Source organism: Narcine bancroftii, chromosome 1 (genome assembly GCF_036971445.1).
Source record: "Narcine bancroftii isolate sNarBan1 chromosome 1, sNarBan1.hap1, whole genome shotgun sequence".
Taxonomy (NCBI): Eukaryota; Metazoa; Chordata; class Chondrichthyes; order Torpediniformes; family Narcinidae; genus Narcine; species Narcine bancroftii.
The window spans coordinates 141766597-141789797 of NC_091469.1; the positions used below are offsets into that span (position 1 = coordinate 141766597).

General features: G+C 42.4%; 1 protein-coding gene across 9 annotated transcripts in view; it reads left to right on the forward strand.

The window, feature by feature from the left end:
- asb5b (ankyrin repeat and SOCS box containing 5b) overlaps positions 1–9059 on the forward strand; it is a 155870-nt gene extending 146811 nt beyond the window's left edge. For all 9 annotated transcript variants that reach the window (XM_069940810.1, XM_069940860.1, XM_069940820.1 and 6 more), the window contains 3 exons: positions 816–950; positions 4430–4621; positions 5856–9059. In XM_069940810.1, coding sequence (XP_069796911.1) covers positions 816–950; positions 4430–4621; positions 5856–5983 — 455 coding nt within the window. In that variant the 3' untranslated portion in view covers positions 5984–9059. The remainder of the gene's footprint in view (positions 1–815; positions 951–4429; positions 4622–5855) is intronic.
- Positions 9060–23201: the final 14142 nt, after the last annotated feature.

The following is a 23201-nucleotide window of genomic DNA, read 5'->3' on the forward strand; positions in this document are numbered from 1 at the left end:
AAACATCAAATGAAATCTGTACAAGATGAGGAATGGAAAGTTTAGGGGAGACATCAGGAGACTGCACAAAGAGTAGTGAGTGCCTGGAATCCATTACCAGATGTGATAGTAGAGGCTGGTAGGATAAGGAAGAAAAGTAGAGGTAGGGAAGGTTTATATAAGTCAGCACAACATCATGGGACGAAGGGCCTTATGCTTGTAAAGTTCTTTGTTCTATCTTGTTCCCTCTATCTTATCTTGTAAAAACTATCACACATTCGGGTTCCTTTGGCACTTCAGTAGAAGGATTTTCAAGGAAGGGATTATTCGATAGTACAGTACAGGAACAGGTCCTTTGGTCCACAATGTCTGCATTGAATATGATGCTAAATTAAAATAAATGTGTTCTCCCTGAATATCCTGAACATTTATGTCTATCTTTTAAGATTTTTTTTAAATTTGGCCATTTTTCTGAAGGGTAATTCAAGGTTGAAATGCCAGGCACTCTGACCTTTGCTGTATGCCTAAGAATAATTTGGATGATCTCGCATTATGTTAGACCGAATAAGAACATGAAGTGTTTGCACAGAAAAGATGTTATGAGCAGCACTCTGGCACAACTTTCAGGGGGGCAGCCTCGCTGCGCCAGAGAGCTGAGGTTCAACCTGACCTCTGGTGCTGTGTAGAATTTGCACATCCTCCCTATGACTGAATTTGAACTTTGAATAAAGTGTCCTTGAAATAAACGTTTATTAAATCAAGTAATGAAATTAATGATTGTAACTGAATTTTGTCAAATTCATTAAGCTTTGCTAAATTTCTAATGTTATAACTAGGTCACAGTGAATGCATACAAGTCTTGATCTCCTGGGGTGTTGATATAGATCTGGAAATCTCTCATCTGGGAACGCCGCTGTATGTAGCCTGTGTTCATCAGCAGTATTTTTGCATCAAGAAACTGCTCAATGCAGGTGAGAGGTTTCACAGTTACATTACATTTGGGTAGCATGGTTAGTCAAAACGTCTTTACAGTGCTAGCGTTCGGGACTGGAATTCGAATCCCGTGCTGTAAGTAGTTTGCATGTTCTCCCTGTGTCTGCGTGTGTTTTCCCTGAGGGTTCCGGTTTCCTCCCACCATTCAAAAATGTACCGGGGGCTGTAGGTCAATCGAATGTAAATGGGCGGCATGGGCTTGTGGGCTGAAATGGCCTGTTACTGTCTGAATGTCTAGATTTAAAAAAAAATTAAAATACATTAAAAATTTTACAATTTACTTGGCAAATACAGGTAGTGGAGTGGGAATAGGTATGGTGGTGGGGAGGTGGTGGTGGTACGATTGTGGAAAATATTTGATTATCACTATGTTTTTTGTGTTCACGTTTCTCTTTCAAAACAGTGATTTCTTGAGAAGTAACAACAGCAGAAATTCTGCTCCAATGCTGCAGTTGTCCCCAATTTTTTTGTAAGCAATTATATAAAGATTAAATGCCAAAAAAAGTGATAAGAAGCAACATTCAATTTGTGATTATCTTTAACGCTATCAGCATCTACTTTTCCTGTAAATAGAAAGAAAACAGAAATTGATGGAAGTGTTCAACAGGTCAGGCAGCAACTGTTGAAAAAGGAAGTGTGTTAAACTTTCATGGCTATTTCCAGCATTTTCTGTTTATTGTTAGGGTTTTCAGCATCTGCATTTTATTTTACTCTGCTCTTCACTTCCTTGCGCTTTGTTCAGCATGCTGGGAGCATTTTCTCACCACTCCTGCATTTCATGTTTGTAACCATTTTATTTAACGTATTGCACCAAGCTCTGTTTTTTTTATACCCCCCCACCCCCCACAAAATTTTAGTTTTCAAGATGGTGCTGAATAAAAGACTGATTGGTCACTTGGCCACATGCCCAGTGGTACAGGAAGCCAATGTGAAGAGGTCAGGAAACATCCACTGAAGACACGGTGACAAGACCACCTGTTTTAACCAAAACCACTTGAGTTTAGAGAAATGTTTGACCTGTGTTTGATTTTTGGGATGGGGGAAAAGGTAGGCATATTAAATTAGGTCATAGATCAGCCATGACCAAATTGAATTGCAGAACAGGTTTGAGCAGTTCAGTAATCTGTTCCTCTTGTCCTCTGTTGAATTTGGCAAGGATGATTTGAAGTAGCCCAAGGACCAGAATTTGATCCTGGCCTCCGGGGTTTTCTATTTGGAATTTGTGCTTCCACAGCATGTTGTGGTTTACTCCTCTCACCCCTCCCCCACCCTTCCGAACGGTGTGGGGTTGAGTTGATTGGCAATTGCAAATTACCACCAGAGTGGACGTGCAGAAGAATCACAGGAAATTTGGTGGGAATGTGAAAGAAAGCAAGTTGCAGGTTTACAGATAAATAAGAGGGGAAATGGGACTGGATGAGCTTGCTGTTTTGGGACCTGGTACAGACTTAATGGGCTGATTGCCCTCTTTCCTGTATGATGCTGAACCAAGCCATGAAAGACCTCAACAATGAAGACGCTGTTTACATCCGGTACCGCACGGATGGCATCTCTTCAATCTGAGGCGCCTGCAAGACACAAAAGCAACTTGTCCATGAACTACTCTTTGCAGACAATGCCGCTTTAGTTGCCCATTCAGAGCCAGCTCTTCAGCGCTTGACGTCCTGTTTTGCGGAAACTGCCAAAATGTTTGGCCTGGAAGTCAGCCTGAAGAAAACTGAGGTCCTCCATCAGCCAGCTCCCCACCATGACTACCAGCCCCCCCACATCTCCATCGGGGACACAAAACTCAAAACGGTCAACCAGTTTACCTATCTCGGCTGCACCATTTCATCAAATGCAAGGATCGACAACGAGATAAACAACAGACTCGCCAAAGCAAATAGCGCTTTTGGAAGACTACACAAAAGAGTCTGGAAAAACAACCAACTGAAAAACCTCACAAAGATAAGCATATACAGAGCCGTTGTCATACCCACACTCCTGTTCAGCTCCGAATCATGGGTCATCAACCGGCATCACCTACAGCTCCTAGAACGCTTCCACCAGCGTTGTCTCCGCTCCATCCTCAACATTCATTGGAGCGACTTCATCCCTAACATCGAAGTACTCGAGATGGCAGAGGCCAACAGCATCGAATCCACGCTGTTGAAGATCCAACTGCGCTGGGTAGGTCACGTCTCCAGAATGGAGGACCATCGCCTTCCCAAGATCGTGATATATGGCGAGCTCCCCACTGGCCACCGTGACAGAGGTGCACCAAAGAAGAGGTACAAGGATTGCCTAAAGAAATCTCTTGGTGCCTGCCACATTGATTGACCACTGCCAGTGGGATGATATCGCCTCAAACTGTGCATCTTGGCGCCTCACAGTTCGGCGGGCAGCAACCTCCTTTGAAGAAGACCACAGAGCCCACCTCACTGACAAAAGACAAAGGAGGAAAAACCCAACACCCAACCCCACCCAACCAATTTTCCCCTGCAACCGCTGCAACTGTGTCTGCCTGTCCCTCATCGGACTTGTCAGCCACAAACGAGCCTGCAGCTGACGTGGACCTTTACCCCTCCATAAATCTTCATCTGCGAAGCCAAGCCAAAGAAGAATGCATAAGCAAATGATCATGTTCTTTAACCATAATTGGAAACACCATATACAATAAGGCTTCATCGAAGTTTAAAATGTAGTCCATGACACTTAATGTCACAAAGAGACAGTTTAGCCTTTACACAAAATCCAGGCTGAAATTTTGGAGACAACACCTTTCAGGTGAAATGTTAAACCTTCTGCCTGCTCAGCATTCCAGAGATTGACAAAAAAAAACAGAGCTGTTTTTCCTGTGGAAAACCTACACCTCAGTTTGTAATGCGTCAACCAATGGCCATCAGAGCTCAAGCAACTAAGGTTCATTTTTGACCTTTGGTGCTGCCCTTGTGGAGTTTGCACTTTCTCAGACTTTGCATTCATTTTTTCAGGATACTAAAGAAGGCGCGGGTTGGTAGGGTGAATTGATCATTGTATATTGACCCCTGGTGTTTAAGTGAGTGATAGAATATGGGGGAGGTTGGTGATAATGTGGAGAGAATAATAGTGTAAATGGGTCCTTGATGGTTGGCATGAGCTTGGTGCACCAAAGGGTTTGATTCTGTGCTGTAAGATTCCACTTTTATCAAATTACTGATAATGAGATATTAGTTCTCATATTACACATATTGGACTTCTCAAGATGTAAATTCAAAATAAATAAACTACAGCACTTGCACTTTATCAAAACTTCAGCAGTATAAATAGACAGGAAGTGACTCTAAATTGGCAACAATAATTCAATGGTGTTAATTGGCTACACAGAACTTTGGCCATCCTGAGGTTATGAAAAATACTTCCTAGCAGCGAATTTATCTCATGACGTTCCAATTTATTAAACAGTCATGCCGTGCGGTGCTTTGTGTCCCAACTGCAGGAGCCAATGTCCAGAAAGGCAGACATCTAGAGACACCCTTACATGCTGCTGCTCGACAGTCTAACCCAGATATCGTTAGGTTGTTGCTTGACTTTGGAGCAGAGGTTCATGCCAGAAATGCTGAAGGCGAGCGGCCCCTTGACGTTGCCGTCGCAAGCAGTTCGGTGGATAGGTTGATCCTGCATTATGAAGGTAAAGTGCTCAAAGTTACAAATCCAGAAGTTGGTGTATAATTGAAGTGATTGTGATACAGGTGCCTAACCTTTTATCTGGAATTCCGAAAAGCAGCAACCTTGAAAAACTGACACTTTTTTCGATAGATGACATCTGCTCATCAAAGATGGAGTTTGACACCAAACATGACCCGAGTTCAACGCCCGCGTATCCCATCGCATTCCGCTACCTTATAAGTGCCTCCCAATCGCTGAATGCTGACACCCGTCCAGTGTCGCGGTGCTTTCATTTGGCCTGGCGACTCAGTGGCTGACATTATTATCCATAATCCCCTACACAACTGAAACTGCTGCACCAGTGCCAGCACAGGGGAACCAAGAAGGGGACCGTTCTCCTGGTGCTAATACAGCAGGTGGAGAGAGGGGAGCGTGACTCAGTCGGATGAAGCGGAGATGGTAGCAGGCAAGGTGGGGGAGAGGCGGCAGCATGACTCAAGTCGGGCAAGTGGGAGAGACGGCAGCACGACTCAGGAGAGGGGTGGGGGGGGGAGAAGACAGCAGCGCGACTCAGTTGGGCTTTAAGGGATGGAAATCAAAATGATTAGGAAATCCAGAAGATTCAGAACAACGGCAGGTGTCCGGTCACGACGATCCTGGATAAAAGGTTAGGCACCTGTAATTCAATGTTGTCTGACACTCCACATGAGAATTTCTAGGAACAAGTGTCTTTCTCATTCACACACAGGAATGGATGTCACTGGCAATGTTTCATCCTTCATTGCCCCTGAACTGAGGAGATTGTTAAGAGCCAACCAAGTTGGTGGGTCCATGCTCCTCAATTCCATGCATATTCCTGCATCTATCCAGTAATCTCTTAAGTTCTATTATCATGTCTGCTTCCACCACTACTCCTCGCTGCCCATTCCAGGAACCTACCATTCTGTGTGTAAAAAAAATGACATTTGTCCTGGACATCTCCTTTAAACTTTCCCTCCTCACCTTAAATGCGTGTCCTCTAGTATTTGACACTTTTGCTCTGGGGTATAAGATCCTGTCTACGCTTCCATTAATTTTATAAACTTCTATCAGGTCTCTCCTCAGCATCTGATACTCCAGAGAAAATTATCCAAGTGCATCAACTTCTACTTGGTTTGATTTCAAGTTATCAAATGATTATCAATAATGTGTGTGTGGGAAATATGAACATCTTTTTTTTCTGGCTGCTATTTTAACTCCACTTGCTTCAATTACAGCAACACCAAGCACCCTCTGCCAGCTGTGTCGTTTGCGTGTTAGAAATTGTCTTGGAAGACCCCGCCTACAGTACATTCCACAGCTGCAGTTGCCCAAGCTGCTGAAGGACTTTTTACAGCATCAATAAATTGGTTTGCCTTTTGCCGCCATGGTCTGCATGGGAAGCTAATTTAAGATTTCAGCTCTGCTCCTCTATGTATATAGACTTGTTTAAAAACCTGTTAAAATGTTGTTGGCAAAACACTGTAACCCCTTTTTCATAATCTGAGCAAAATAAAACAAATGCAGGAGTAGGAATCAGTCCTAGACACATGCACCGAATAAATGATGTGGAGGCATTTGCAAATTATACTCCTTTGACATCATTAATTCTGTTGAAGTCAATACTACTGAGTTTTCAAACTCGTACAAGAAGATTTAGAGCTGCAAATTTGCCGCAAGAGATTTCGGGTAAATTTCTCACCTCTGCAACGCAGTGCCTCGATATTGTAAATTTAAATTCCAATCTAAGTCATGGGTGGACTTGCCTAATAACTATCCCAGATCCCTGTGCCAAATTTGCCCTGGTCTTGTGTGGCCTTACCGCTGACTATTAAAGGGGCTTAACGTGGAGACAACATGATTTCTCTAGCTTCACAAAAATACTCTGTGGTATTTCAAGGTCCTTGCCTTTTCTTCCCTTCTTCATTAGTCCCTGAAGTTCCCAATTGAGAAGGACCAGGTGGAACATCTAACCAGGTACACTCCTTGCTTTGCAGTGGTTGATGCCATGAAGCCAATTAATCACACAGTGTAATTAATTCCCTCGTCATGCTTATTTCCCTTACGCCACAGTTTCCTAATTCCTTTCAGGATTGAAGGGTATCTGTTAGAACAGAAATGTGGAGGAATTTCCTCAGCTAGTGGGTGGTTACTCTGTGGAATTTGTTGTCACAGGCGGTTGTGGATGCCAGGTCATTGGGTGTAGTAAGACACAGATTGATAGGTTCTTGATTACCCAGGGTATCAAAGGTTCTGGGAAAAGCCGGGCACTGGGGCTGTGTGGTGAAATGGATTAGCTCATAATTAAATGGCAGGGCAGACTCGAGGGGCTGAAGAACCTATTTTTTTGCTCCTATGACTTCTGGTCTTTACAGTTAAAATTCAAGCCTCATATTCTCCATCCCTGAAATGCATAACCGACAATGTAAATATGCACAGGCTAAATCATTCCCTATGCTCAAATATTGGATTAGGAAAGTGGATGAAATTTTAACTCAAGCTATTATTTGGAACGTTGAAGGGTTTGATGACATTGGTAGTTTAACCCCAGGTTCATTGGTCAATGGGGAGTAACAGTGTGTTAGTTATAAAACCAATGATCCTCTTGCTCCTGTCAGTAAAGCAACCCATGGTCAATAAAGAAAGATAATCGTGAGAACTGCTGGAGGAATTAATCGGATCAAGACAGCATTCATGGCTAGAAATGATCTGTCAGTGATTCATGTTTGGCCCCTTTATCAAGATTGAAAAAGTGAAATTAAATATAAAAAATGGGCAAAGAAATTGGGGAGGGGCTAGAGGAGAGGGTGGGGATTACCTAAAATTGGAAAGATCTATGTTCATGGTATTAGGTTAAGGGTGAGGTCAAACTTAAACTTGAGAACAACTCATCTTACTCCTCCTGAACTGCCTTAAATGTAATGACATGAACTCTGATTTTTCTAATTTTAGATGACCCCGCATCTCCACCTGGTTTCACTGTTTTAATCTCTTCTTTGCCTTCTCCTGTACTTTTTCCCCCAGGCTTTCTTTCCCACACCCCCAACCACCACTTTCCTAGTGTAAACCAGGAAAGTCTGCAGACACCTTGATTGAAGTAAAGAAACAACACTGGAGAAAGTCAGACAGTGTACTTTATATAGCAAAGATAAAGGTACATCACCAATGTATCAGCCTTGAGTCCTTCATCAAGGTATATAAAGGATGCTGACCTGCTGACATTTTCCAGCATTGTGTTTTTACCACTTTCCTGTGCTCTGCCTCTCATACCTTTTACCCTGTACCCTACTTCTCTTGACACCTCCCAGCTTCTTTCCTCCTTCATCTTAATGAAGGGTCTTGAACTGAAATGTTGACAGACCATTTTTTACCCATGGATGCTTTCTGACTTGCGGCATTCATTGTTTATATCTATGGTCAAATTGGTGAAAAATTAGCTGTGAACAGCTAATTTCTCATGCTTTATTGACACTATAATTATTGAAAAGAAAAACAAACTCAAAAGAGCAAAGTATTTTTAAATACATTTTGAAAACTATACCATCTCTTATTTTGTCCCTTTATATCTGAGTGGATTTACAGTTTACTCTCATATCTGCACCAGTGCTGCTCTTCTGCTCAATGATCTATGGTTTATAAAAATTAGCCATAATATAGGCACATCCCCCCCACCCCCCTTCATAATCTTAAATTTAAACACACTGCATGATAACAGTCTCTTTCGGCCCATGAGCCCGTGCTGCCCAGTTACACCCAGTTAACCTAAGATCCCCTTACGTTTTTGCAAGGTGGGAGAAAACCAGAGGACCCGGAGGAAACCCATGCAGACAGGGAAAATGTATAAATTCCTAACAGACAGCACCTGTTTAGAACCCCGGTCGCTGGCGGTGTTACAGTGTTGCGCTCACCGTCTCGCCAACTATGCAGCCCCATCTCCTTGGCCACTTTCCTCCAACTCACCATCAGCATCACATTTTAGTACAGCTCGTCGACCTGCTGCCTCACAACTCCACGATCAGGGTTCGATCTGGTTCTCCAGTGCAGTCTTCACGGAGCCTGCATTTCTTCCCTGTAACCTTGTGAGTTTCCCCTGATGCTCCGCTTTCCTCCTTCATTCCAAATATGTGCAAATTGCTTGGTTAATTGACCACTCCAAGTTTCCCCAAGTGTGTAGATGAGTGTAGTGGCAGAGTCTGGGGAAAATTGATGGGTGTATTTAAAAGAACAATAAAGTGGGATTAGTTTAGATAGGGGTTAGAACAGTGGACTAAAGGTCTTGTTTCTCTGCTATGAGTTACATTACTGTAGTTCTCCATCCACAAATCCTGTTGCTCCTACAGAATATTTCTACATTATACCAGTTTCATTTCAGATTTACAGCAAATGCAGTATTTTGATTTTTGGATTTAAAAAAAATAAATTCCATCAAATTATGGACTAAACTAGCTGCCTATTATTGGGAAAGCTGATGCGAGCTAAACCCTTTGACATTGACTGAAATAAAAGGAATTCATTCTATCTGATCCTTCTAAGTTAGGCAGCCCTTGACAATTATTGGTTAGCTTTTCATTTCTCTGACGTTGCAACCCAAGAATCTCTGTTGAAATACTTTAGATTTATATAACCATATAACAATTACAGTACGGAAACAGGCCAGCCCGGCCCTCCTAGTCCGCTCCGATTTAAGTGAACTCCATCTACCTGCTCTCTGTCCATAACCCTCCAATCCCCTCACATCCATGCACTCATCCAACCTTCTCTTAAATTAGAAAATTGACCCTGCTGCAACCACCTCTTCCGGAAGGTCATTCCACTCACTCTCTGAATGAAGAAGCTTCCTCTCATGTTACTTCTAAACTTTTCCCCCCCCAACCCTTAACTTATGACCCCTCATTCCAATTTCACCTGCCCTCAAAGAGAAGAGCCTATTCACATCTACTCTGTCTATCCCCCCCTCATAATTTTAAATACCTCTATCAAATCCCCCCCTCAACCTCGTATGCTCCAATGAATAAAGACCCAGTCATAGGAACATAGGAAGTAGGAACAGGAGTAGGCCAAAAATGGCCCATCGAGCCTGCTCCGCCATTCAATACGATCATGGCTGATCTAATTTATGACCTAACTCCACCTACCTGCCTTCTCCCCATATCCCCTAATTCCTCTAGCATGTAAAAATTTATCTAACCGAATTTTAAATATGTTTAATAAGGCAGCCTCAACCACTTCCCTGGTTAGAGAATTCCAAACATTCACTACTCTCTGGGAAAAACTATTTTTCCTCATCTCTGTCCAAAATCTACTCTCCCGAATCTTGAGACTGTGTCCTCTCATTTTAGTTTCCCCGGCCAGCTCAAAAAACCTTCCTACATCTATCCTATCCATACCCTTCATAATCCTATATGTTTCTATAAGATCTCCTCTCATTCTTCTGAACTCGAGCGAATACAATCCTAGACAATTTAATCTTTCATCATAAGTCAACCCCTTCATCCCAGGGATCAACCTAGTAAACCTCCTCTGGACCGTCCCCAAAGCCAGTATATCCTTCCTCAAATATGGAGACCAGAATTGGACACAGTACTCCAGGTGCGGTCTCACCAGTACCTTATACAGTTGCAACATTACCTCCCTACTCCTGAATTCAATTCCTCTAGCGATGAAGGCCAACATTCCATTTGCCTTCTTAATAACCTGCTGCACCTGCAACCTAACTTTTTGCGATTCATGCACAAGCCCTCCCAAGTCCCTCTGCACAACAGCATGCTGTAGTTTTTCCACCCTTTAAATAATATTCAGCTCTTTTATTTTTCTTGCCAAAGTGGATAACTTCACACTTACTAACATTGTACTCCATCTGCCAGACCTTTGCCCGCTCATCCAGCATATCTATATCCCTCTGCAGACTCTCCACATCCTCATTACAATTTGCTCTTCCAATCTTTCTTTGTATTCTAGATACTGCAATCCATGCAACATTTTAGTAAATCTTCTCTGCACCCTCTCTATCTTATTGATATCCTTACTATAATTTGGGGACCAGAACTGCACACAACACTCCAAATTTGGCTTCACCAATGCCTTGAACAGTCTCAACTTCACCTCCTCCCAGTTTCTATATTCTATGCTTTGATTTATAAAGGCCAGCATACTAAAAGCCTTCTTCACCACCCTATCTACATGAGAATCCACTTTCAAAGAACAATGAACCATTATTCCAAGATTTCTCTGTTCCTCTGCATTCCTCAATGCCCTCCCCTTCACTGCATACGTCCTGATTTGATTATTCTTCCCAAAATGAAGCATCTCACACTTATCTACATTAAACACCATCTGCCACCTTTCAGCTCACTCTTCTAAGCAGTCAAAATCCTTCTGTAGTCCATGAAAACCCTCCTCACTATCCACAACTCCCCCTATTTTTGTATCCTCCACATATTTACTCACCCAATTTACCACCCCATCATCCAACTCATTAATATAAATGATGACCCAACACTGATTTCTGAGGTACACCACTCATCACTGGCCTCCATCCTGATAGACAGTTGTCCACCATGACTCTGGTGCCTATCTTCCAGCCACCACTGAACCCATCTGACTATCTCTATATTAATCCCTGGAGATTGAACGTTCCTCACCAACCTTCCATGTGGAACCTTATCGAAGGCTTTACTGAAATCCATATAGATTACATCTGCTCTACCTTCATCAACCTTCCTAGTCACTTCCTCAAAAAAATTCAACAAGATTTGTCAAACATGAGCTCACTAACCCATGTTGGGTGTCCCTGAATAGTCCCTGCCCCTCTAGATAGTTATACATATCATCTCTAAGAATACTTTCCATTAGTTTAATAACCACTAATGTCAAACTTACTGGCCAATAATTGCTGGGCCTACACCTGGAGCCCTTTTAAATAGAGGAACCGCGTTTGCAACATGCCAATCCCGTAACACCACTCCTCCCTCCAGTGGCTGTTGAAAAATCACTGTCAGAGCCTCCACTATTTCCTCCCTGACTTCCCTCAATGTCCTGGGGAAAAATCCCCTCGGGACCCGGAGACTTAATCACCTTTATATGCCTCAAATATCCACACCCCACCTTTCCTAATCCCTACATTTTCCATAATTACCCCTTCTGCTTCACTTATCTTACACAATTCCATACCCCTCTCCCTAGTGAATAATGACAAGAAGAACTCATTCAATATCTCCCTATCTTATTCGGCTCCACACACATTTGTCCGCGCTGATTCTCTAGTGGACCAATTCTATCCTTCACTCTTTTGCTATTTCTTCTTTGGCTTGGCTTCGCGGACGAAGATTTATGGAGGGGGTAAATGTCCACATCAACTGCAGGCTCGTTTGTGGCTGACAAGTCCGATGTGGGACAGGCAGACACGGTTGCAGGGGAAAATTGGTTGGTTGGGGTTGGGTGTTGGGTTTTTCCTCCTTTGCCTTTTGTCAGTGAGGTGGGCTCTGCAGTCTTCTTCAAAGGAGGTTGCTGCCCGCCAAACTGTGAGGCGCCAAGATGCACGGTTTGAGGCGATATCAGCCCACTGGCGGTGGTCAATGTGGCAGGCACCAAGAGATTTCTTTAGGCAGTCCTTGTACCTCTTCTTTGGTGCACCTCTGTAACAGTGGCCAGTGGAGAGCTCGCCATATAACACGATCTTGGGAAGGCGATGGTCCTCCTTTCTGGAGACGTGACCCACCCAGCGCAGCTGGATCTTCAGCAGCGTGGACTCGATGCTGTCGACCTCTGCCATCTCGAGTTTTACATATTTGTAAAAACCCTTTGGATTTACTTTCACCTTCTTTTCGCTATCCTAATTTCCTTATTTTTACAATTCATGTATTTTTCAAGCATTTCATCCATACCTTGCTCCCTGAATTTAATGTAGGCCTCCCTTTTATCTCAAACCAACTTCCTAATCTCCCTTGAAAACAACTCTCTCGAACATTTGGCCCTGACTTTTATACTAACAGAAACATAAAGATTCTGCACTCTCAAAATCTCACTTTTAAATACCCTCCAATTCTCCTCTACCTCCTTCCCAAAAAACAAATCAGCCCAAACCACTCCCTGCAAATCCCTTCTCATTTCATCAAATCTGGCTTTCCTCCACTCAAATACCTTCATCGTCAGACCGGACCTATCCCTTTCCATAATTATATTGAAACTAATGGTACCATGATCACTGGAACTGAAGTGCTCCCCAACACACACCTCAGTCACCTGCCCTATTTCATTCCCCAGCAGTAGATCCAACACTTCCCCTTCTCTAGTGGGTACCTCAAAATATTGCTGCATATTGTTGCTATAATTTAAATATTTCACCAAGCAGAGAAAAAAAATGCCCATGTGATTTATTAATTTTTTTTGGAGTTGCATTTGAATGTCCCTCTTTGGGCAAGTTCTAAGTATTGGTCACCCAATTTGCTTCCATTGACTTGAATGGCCCTTATTTCCTGGAGCTGCGTCAATGGGTATCTGACACTTGCATTTAGATCTAGTGGCCAACTACTCCATCCAAGCAGCTTGCTGGATAATTATTTTCCCAATATTCCCCTCACATTTCATTTGCTTTGGTTTCAATTTAAATGGAGAAATGTTCCTGAAGTAAAAATATTATCACTATATTTCAGCAGACATTCATGCTGAATTTTTCATATAACAATAAAAACCTTGGTCTCCAGCATCTATGGGGATTGGGAGATGTCAGATAAGTGAATTTTCTGGTTACTTGGCATTGCATGTTGCATGATTGCCAAACTCCCAGTGAGGCACACCAATTTTAAACTTTTGTATTGTTTAACCTGATTGCTTGAGGCTGCCAATTGCTTGAATTACAGATAGCAGGGGTTTTACTGTATTTTTTTCCAGTAACAATCTTTGAACCAAATTGCAAGAATTGAATAATTTTCTTCCTATAATTTGCAATATCAGTAGTGACACATTGCTGGTGCTCTTGCTTCTGATCCTGCAGATTCAGAAAGCAAGGTACCTGCATGACTCATGGAAGGTCATTCAGCCCATTATGTTTCTTGTGCAATAACCCATTTGGTCCCATTTTCTCCACTTGTTCTCTGTAGCTTTGAAAATTATTTTCTCTGAAGAACCTAAACAATTACCTTTTGAAAATCCACACTTACTCTGGTATTTCTCTACTTTAATAAAGAACATAGAACAGCACAGGATCAGGCCTTTCAGCCCATGATGTCTGTGCTGACCATGATGCCCATTTGTCTTCACATGTCCTATATCCCTCCATCCCCAGTGCCTGTTTAAATGTCTCTGAAACTTTGCTATTGTATCAGTTTATCTAGCAGCATGTTCCCAAGCTCTCAGTTTAAAAAAAATCCTTCATAAATCTCCTTTAATCATTTCTCCTCTTACCTTAAAGTTATGCCCTAATGTATTTGGCATTTCCACCTTGGAGGAAAAGGAGTCTCACCATGTACTCCAGGGATTCCCAACCTTTTTGTAACTCTGCACCCCATGGGCATTTTTATAGGTTCCCGTGTACCCCTGAAAATTAAGGACAAAAAAGAAACACGACATTGTGCAATCTGACTGCAGATTTCAACACCATGTATTGTACAGAAGTGGTTATTCTCTCAGACCCAATGTACCCCCTGAAAAGTGCAAATGTACCACTGGGGGTACATGTGCCCCAGGTGGTGAACCCCTGATCTACCCTATTGATGCCTGACATAATTTTATGAATTTTTATCAGGTTGTCATTCAGTCTCTGATGCTCCAGAGAAAACAATCTGAGTTTGTCCAAAATCTCCTTACAGCTGATACTCTCTCATGCTGCACCCTCTCAAAAGCAGCTGCAACATGACTTTCAAACTCAGTGCTCTGACTGATGAAGGCAAGTATGCCTTCGTTCTCACTCTTATCTACTTGTATTGCTGATTTAAGGAAGCTATTGGCTTCAATCCCAAGATCCTTCAGTACATGAATGCTCCAAAAGCTCCCTTCCATTCACTGCATACTTTCCTCTACATTTGATATCCCAAAGTGTAACATCTCATACATGTGCAGACAAATTGTGTCTGCCATTTCTCTGCTCACATATCGTGTTGAATCCTTTGTCAGTATCCACAAGTATGAGGTATTACATTTTGAAAAGTTAAACCAGGGCAGGTTTTGCATAGTGAATGGCAAGATACTTGAGAATGTTGTAGAACAGAGAGACTTGGCAGTACAGTGGCATAGTTCCTCAAAAGTGGTGACACAGCTAGACAAGATGGTGAAAAAGGCATTTGAACATTTGCTTTCATTGGTTAGGGAGGGCATTGAATAAAAGAGAAGGAATGTCATGTTCTAACTACAAGATTTTGGGGAGTGTTGTGGCCACCCATCTGTAGGAAAGATATCATTAAGTTGGAAAGGGTGCCGAAAAGATTAATGAGAATGCTACCGGGATTGGTGGGCTGGAATTATAAGGACAGCCTGTATAGGTTGGAACTTTTCACTTTGGAGAGTAGAAAGCTGAGTGAGTAAAATCAGGCACACAAATAAGGAAAATAGTCATTATATTTTTTTTTCCCCCAGGGTAGGGAATCTAAGATTTCAAGTGAAAGGGAAAAAAATTAAAAGAAAACTAATTTTGTGTTATCTACAAACTTACTAATCAGCCCACTGAAAATTTTGTTCAAATTATTCATGTAATCACAAACACAGCTCACTGCATTGATCACAAACATCCAATCTGAATAGAATCCCTACCAATACCCGTTGTCTTAATATGGCCAAGCCAATTTTGAATCCCATCTAGCATGTGCATAGATCCCATGTGCCTAATAATTTGGATCAGTCTATCAGGTGGAACCTCATGAAAAGATTTACTGCAGTCCCTTATCAATCATCTTGGTCACCTTATAAAAGAACTCTAAGTCAAATCCTCTCTACACCAAGTCATGCTGACTACCCTAAGAAGTCTATGGTGTTCCAGATGCAAATAAATTTTATTCCTAAGGATTTTTGCCAATAATTTCTAACTGCTGATGCAAGGTTACCAGCCTAAAATCTCCTGCTTTGCCCCTAAGGTCCTTATTTAAAAAAAAGAACTGGTGACTTTAATTTCTCTAATATCAACAATGACTTCCTTAGTGCCAGAGATTTAGATGGGGCAATATTTGTTGGATACATCCAGGAGGGTTTCCTGAGGCAGTTTGTATATAGTTCAATATGGTCAGGCAAATTTATTTTTCTTGGATCAGAGTTTCAGTGAGGGAACATTTCACCATTGGTGATCATAACTCTAAATGTTTTCAGATATTTTTGGATAAGGATAAGACTGGTTTAGAAGTGATAAATTTGGAAAGGCAGGTTGTCATTCTCTGGTCTTCCAGGATCTTGCCTGTGGCAAAAGGGGATATAAAGACCTTGGTTTAGGCCCCAGAAGTTGCTTTCTTGTCTCTCTCAATAAATCAGGGTTATGTCCTATCAGGCCCTGAAACTTAGCTGCACTTGAAAAGTTCTACCCCCACCACTTGCCTTGATGTCAAAATGCCCTAAATTATCAGTTTATCTCTCCCTGATCCTGCTATCTTCCACATCCTTCTCCTTGGTGAATACCAGTACAAAGTACTTCCTCAAGCTACAAGCATGAATTCCTTTTCATGAATTTTGACCTTTAAACAACTCCCATATGTTGGATGGGGACGTACCCAATAGCAACCATTCTCAATCTACTCTCCCCAGTGCCCACCTAAAAAATGTTACAACCAGCCTTTCCAAATTTATCACTTCTACACCAGTCTTATCCTTATCCAAAAATATCTGAAAACATTTAGAGTTATGATCACCAATGGTGAAATGTTCCCTCACCAAAACTCTGATCCAAGAAAAATAAATTTGCCTGACCATATTGAACTATATACAAACTGCCTCAGGAAACCCTCCTGGATGTATCCAACAAATTCTTCCCCATCTAAATCTCTGGCACTAAGGAAGTCATTGTTGAGATTAGAGAAATTAGTCACCCACTACAAACACCTTGTTATCTTTCCATAATCTGTCATCTGTAACAGATAGAAGGTTTCATATCATAACTTCACTTTCAGTGTTTTAGCATAAATATTTTTGCTGTTATTCCATAGCAAGTCCAAGGGACTGATTCACTGCTCAAGATGTTTTCATATTGAAATATTAACCAAATATCCACTCAACAAACAAAACCTTCCCTACCTCACACTCATGCCCTCTGATTTTCTTCATCCATGTGCCTGACTAAATGTCTCTTAAATGCCCCTATTGTTCCAGCCTCCACCACCACCTCTGGCAATGCAGTTCAGGAACCCACTATTCTCTGGGTTAAAAAAAACTACCTCTGACATCTCCCCTAAACTTTCCTTCCCTCCCCTTGTTCAGATGTCCTCTGGTATTTGCTACTCTCGCACTGGGAAAAAGTGCTTCTCATAATCGTGTAGACCCCTATTTAATCAGCTCATCCTTATTTGATCCAAAGAGAAAAGCCCTGGGGCTCTGTTAACCTTGTCTCATTAGGCACATTCTCCAATCCAGGCAACAGCCTGGTAAATCTCTATTCCCTCTCCATAACTTTCACATCCTTGCTGTAATGAGACAACCAGAATGGAACACAATATGCCAAATTTGGTTTAACCAGTGTTTTTTATAGCTGCAATAATACCTCACAACTCCTGAACTCAATCCCCCAACTAATATACCATAAGCTTTATTAACTACCTAACCTGCAGATACTCCCTCCTCAGTACCGCGATAATATCCTCCTTGGCAAGTAATGCCACACCCCTTACCCCTCCAATTCTATCACACCTAAAGCAGCAAAATCCTAGAATGTTTAACTGCCAGTCATAACTCTCCTTCAACCACGTATCACTAATTGCCACAACATCATACTATCACCACCTTCCTGACAATACTCATTGCATTGAAGTAAATGCATCTCAAAGACTTCCTGAATCTTACCTTCTGCCTACCACCCTCTCTGCCATCCATGATATTATGTCACCATCCTCCCTTCCCCATCATAGCATCTATCCCTTTCCTCCTCAATCAACTGCTGTTCCATCCCCAAATTTTATGAATAAGCCTTTTCTCTTTGCCTACAATACCTCTCTCTGCTGTCCTCGCTTACCTGGCCTCCTTCCCCCAACCATAATAGTTCAAAGCACCCCCTGGTAGCCCTAGCAAATGCCCCCACCAAGAGACTGGTCCCTCTGGGATTCAGATGAAACCCATCCATACGGTACAGGTTCCACCTCCCCCAGAATAGGTCCCAGTGATCCAAGAACTTAAATCCCTGACTCATACTCCATCCCTTTAGCCTCCACCTGATTCTATTTCTGCCCTCACTATTACGTGGCACAGGAAGTAATCCAGAGATTATTCCCTTTGTGATCCTTCTTCTGAGCTCCCTATCAAACCCCCTATATTCATTCTTTAGGACCACTTCCTCCTCCTTCCAATGTCGTTGATACTAACATGTACTATGACCTCTGGTTCATTACCTTCCCCCTTTAGGATGTCTTGGATACATGTAGTTATATCCCAGACCCTGGCACTAGAGAGGCAAACTACCATCCGATTTCCTCTATCGTATCCGCATAAACCCCTGTCAGTCCTCCTGACCATCGAATCCCCTATAACTATCGCCCTCCTCTTCCTTTCCCTACTCTTCTGGGCTACAGAGCCTGATCTTGCGCCACCGCTGCCTTCCTTAGCCTGATGGTCCCCCCCCCCCCCCCAAAGTACTAAAGGAGGAGTACTGATTGCTCAGGTGCTCTCTCCTGAACCTGACCCTTCCCTTTCCTCCTCTGAACAGTAACTGAACACTTCTCCTTCCATGGCCCTGATGAGACCACCTGACTAACTCTTGTCCACGACGGCCTCACTCTCCCTGACCAGAGTGAGGTCCTCGAGCTGCAGCTCAAGTTCCCCAACACAGTCCCTGAGACGCTGCAGCTCAGCACACCTAGTGCAGACGTGGATGTCCGGGAGGCGAGAAGACTCCATGACTTCCCACATCTGACACTGTGAGCAGCAAACAGCCTAGACACTCATCCCACCTTCAAGTATGAACTTCAAAAATGCATCACTTCACACTTATCCACATTAAACTCCATCTGCCACTTTTCCACGGGAACCTTCTACACTATCCACAGAACCTCCAACCTTCATGTCATGTTCATACTTACTGATCCACCTCTCTACACCCTCATCCAGGTCGTTTATGATAATCACAAAAAGCAGGGGTCCCAGAACAGTTCCTTGCAGAACTCCACTCGCCACTGATCTCCAGGCAGAATATGTTCTATTTACCACTATTCTCTACTTTTTGCAGGCAAGCCAATTCTGAATCCTGAAGAGCAGAGAGTGGTAAATCCATCATGGCTCAATTAACATTACCAAAACAAAATATTATCTAATTATTTTTACATTTGGGCTTGAAGGAATTGTAGCTTGAAACTAGACAATCCATTTTCTACGCTACAACGGTAAAACACTTAAAAAAAAAACCTTCATATTTGAGGTCACAAAAGGAGTCTAGACATTTAAAGATGTCTTGATTATTGTCTCTGTTGAGTGAAATATAATGAGCTCAGTGTCATAACACTCAGCATTACATAACAATGGTGTGTGGATCAGTCTCATACCTTCCCAATACCATCTGGAATAACTGGACAATATCTGGCACTGAGTCTGCAATAAGGCACATTATGTCACTTGTTTACCGTGAACTTTAAAGCATTAAGTAGTTTGAAGCCTGTGCATGAAAAGAAATCTACTCTGTATCGTTGGGGTCGGGGGGGTGGGGGAGGGTGGCAAACAGCCATGGGAACACACCCCCCCAGGAAATAAACATGCATAACTTAAATACACAGAAAGACACAAGAATGTGCCTCCGTCTCATAACATTACAGAGATATGCACATGGTTTCCTACATGTGCCCAACAATATTGTTATATTTTCAGTGCTCTGACAATCTGCATCCAGGAAAACCCATCTATCATCAGAATATTAATTATGTCAAACTCTCCATTTTCATTAGTAAAACAAATGAAGATAATATTAGTTACACAAATTAATTATCTTTAATGAGAAACAACTTAAGTCAAAACAGATCTGGGATGATTGTATTATTTTTAAGAAGGCAGAAAATTATTGAGAATGTACCGTGAAAAGTAATGTTTGTGATAATTTTGCTTAATCTGTGTTATTGTATTGGCAGAAACCATTTGAATTAAAAAAAATTAAAGATGGAACTCATGATTCTTTATTCAGCAGAATAATACCCTGTGGAAATTTACTCCAAAATATGGCACATTATTAATCCCAGCTGGTCTGTAAGCTAGACAATTCGGAATAAAGCATGAGAGTGTGATGCTCACTGCCACTGAACAACAACTGGTGAACTTGAGTGGCCTTTACTCTGTAATAGATCCTATTTAATCTTAAGTGCAAGGTCTGCATTACAAGTGGAGACTTCAGTCTATATATTTACGAAATATACATTGTGTTATGGGCCCAGAGGACCCCAAAACCCAGCAACAGAAATTCACCAACAAATGGCTGCTTAAACAAAAGTTACTTTTAATTATCTTCAAACATAAAAACAGGATCAAACTTTAACTTATTGCTATTAACTTAATCTAACTCAACCCCCTTCTAATTCTAAGCACACGTGTATGTAATCTGTATACAAGTTCAGAAAAGTTCTTTGCTTCACAGTCCAATCTCACTCAAGTTCACCGGTATCAAGCAATTCTTATACTGTACACAGAACATTTATAAATCTTCACCAGGCTTTGGTGCTTGAAAGGTAAATGGTTACTGCTTAGGAAGGTTCTTGTTGGTTTTAAGTGAGATTTGATGCTCGTTGGACACCCACAACTGATTCCTTCTGATCAGCCACTTCAGTGTCTTGCCGAAGAAAATTGCCCCATCAGGGTTTTCCAGATGATAGCCTCTTTTTTTTCAAGTCACCACAGAGTTCCTTTCTGTTTCTCTTATTTCAAATGAAACATTATACAGCCAGACATCTCCTCTTGTATGGACCACAAGGACTTTGACCAGACTGAACTAAGAACTCACTCCCCGTCTTCAAAATAGGGTTTCAAACTAGCGTGCCATTCAGTCCCAGCCGCTGCTGCTAAACTGTAGAACTGAATTTTCTCTAAGAAAATCACATAACCCTCTTAGAACAGCAAAATGCATTCAGATAGACTGGGGCACTGGACCCAATCTTCCGTGTCTGTTCATCTGCTGCTTTCCAAAACAATAATCCATAACTCCATGGCATGTCCAATTAACACCTACTTCTGGAGTCTCTATAAGCATTCTTCAAAGTTTTTGCAAAAAGGCCCTCAGATCCTGGACTGTCTGGATTGAGCCAAGCTCTTGCATTTTAAATGAGATCTGTTTTGAAGTGTTTGTATCTATGTGGGACCGAACTAAAAAAAACTACCCTAATTTATCTCCTTTAAAACACATCTATATACAATATAAATTATAACAATTGCATGTCTTCAATATTTGCCACAGTGGTTCTGCTCACAGCTCTGACCTTGGGTGATGATTGTGCAGAGTTGTAATTCCATTTTTTGAAAAACAAGCACACAAATGCTGGTGAAACTCAGCAGGTCAAATGGTGCCTTTACGTAGCAAAGGTAAAGATACGTCACCAACATCTTGGGCTTGAGCCCTTCATCAAGGTGTGGCGGGAACACGAGAGATGTCCTAACAAAAAGGTGGGGGGGGGGAGTTGAGGGTGAGAGATGGTAGATGGGGCAGGCCCCTTTGCACTGTTTGATCTGCGGAGTTTCTCCAGCATTTGTGTGTTTTCCTTTTCACTGAACCAGGGTGTCAACCGAATTCTCCAATTCCATTTTTTGGTTGGGTGAGACCAGAGTGGGCTTGGAGGCGGTCAAGATTTGTGCTGGAGGTTGCACAGATAAGGGAAAGATGTTAGATGGAGTTGGCAGATCAGCAAAAAGCCCAAATGACAGTTGATGGTGAAAGTGGACGGTAGCAATGCCTGAGCAGGAAATGTCAAGACACTAACTCTGCGCCCTGACAATGGTACTGTGATATAGAGAATTTAGGTTAAAAAGACTTAAGTTAAAATGTGATGATTAATCATAAACAGGGAAGCCAGAACGGACAGAGAGTTTACTAGCAGTCAAGGACAGAAGGAGCTGCTGAATATGTTTTTTTAAACCTATCTTTTCATGGTCATAGTGAGAGACATGCAGGAGACAAAGGATTGATAAGAAGTGTGAGAAACAGAATTCAGTGAATGTAGAGTTCACAGCGTACGTAACGAACGTGATAATTAATAATGCAGTTATACTTAGAATGTTTTTGTAATACTAACCAATTAAAACAGTATTAATAAGAAGGGGAAGGGCAAATAATAAAGGTATAAAAATCAATGCACTGTATGTATCGGGGCTTAACTGGTGAGAAACCAGTTGAGTCCAACTCTGCAGACTTGTAAATAAAGCTTGTCGTGTCATCAGTTTTAAAGAGACTCATGTGTGAGAAGTTTTATTTCTGACAAATGGGGGCTCGTCCGGGATCTACACTCCGGCCGTGAGGGGAGGCGAGAAGAGGGACATCGGAGGCGGTGCACCCCGCTGAGTTCAGCGGCTCCTAGTCCCTTGCTCGTCGCTTCGGGCGGCTTGAGCGAGTGGTATCCGGACAGGGTGACACGACAAGACGGAGAGGAGAAGGGTGACGGTTCAATCCCCGGGAAGACACCGGTAAGTGACGACTTACGATTGTGGTGTGGGGATTGGGTAACAGGTGTAACGGGATACACCAGTTTGGATAAAAACCTAACGGAATAGATTAAGTATAGATCTTTTGTCGTTGTGTGAGAACCCTGTCGCGGGACTCTAGGATAGACCCCAGGGAAACCTCGGCGGTAACCGAAGGAGGGACAGCACCTCCGACAAAGTGCCGAGAAGAGAGGGGTCAACCCCAGGAAAACCTCAGCGGTAACCGAAGGAGGGACAGCACCTCCGACGAGGCGTCTGAGAGGAAGGGAGTAGGGTCCAGAGCGAGAGGGTCCTCAGCAACGATAAACAGATCTAGGTGGGAAAATGGGAGGATCAAAATCTAAGGGCTCGTCTGAAAATTCAGGACAATTCCTGGGAGTACCCCTTGACAGCCCTTTGGGGAGAATGTTTGAAAATTGGGATAGTAATAGATATCGGGACAAAAACAAGAAAAAGATGGTCCAATATTGTCTCCTTTGGTCAAAACAACCTATTAAAGGTTCCTCGGTCTGGTGGCCGAAATTTGGATCTGATGAGGATTGGGTTAGACAAGCATTAAACATATATGTAAATTCGAGACCAAAGGTGAATCAAGAAGAGTCAGCATATGCATTTTGTTGGGTTCCCTGGCCAGGATCCTTAACAGAATGTTTTAAATTGAGAGTGGCAGGAGAAAAGAAATGGGAACCTCTGGACAACCTTCCCCCTCCTTATATTCCCCCGGTGCCTACTGCGCCCGAGGAAAGCTTATTACCGGAGGGGAAAGGTGATGAATCTGATTGCCCCGAAGGGGGCCGGGA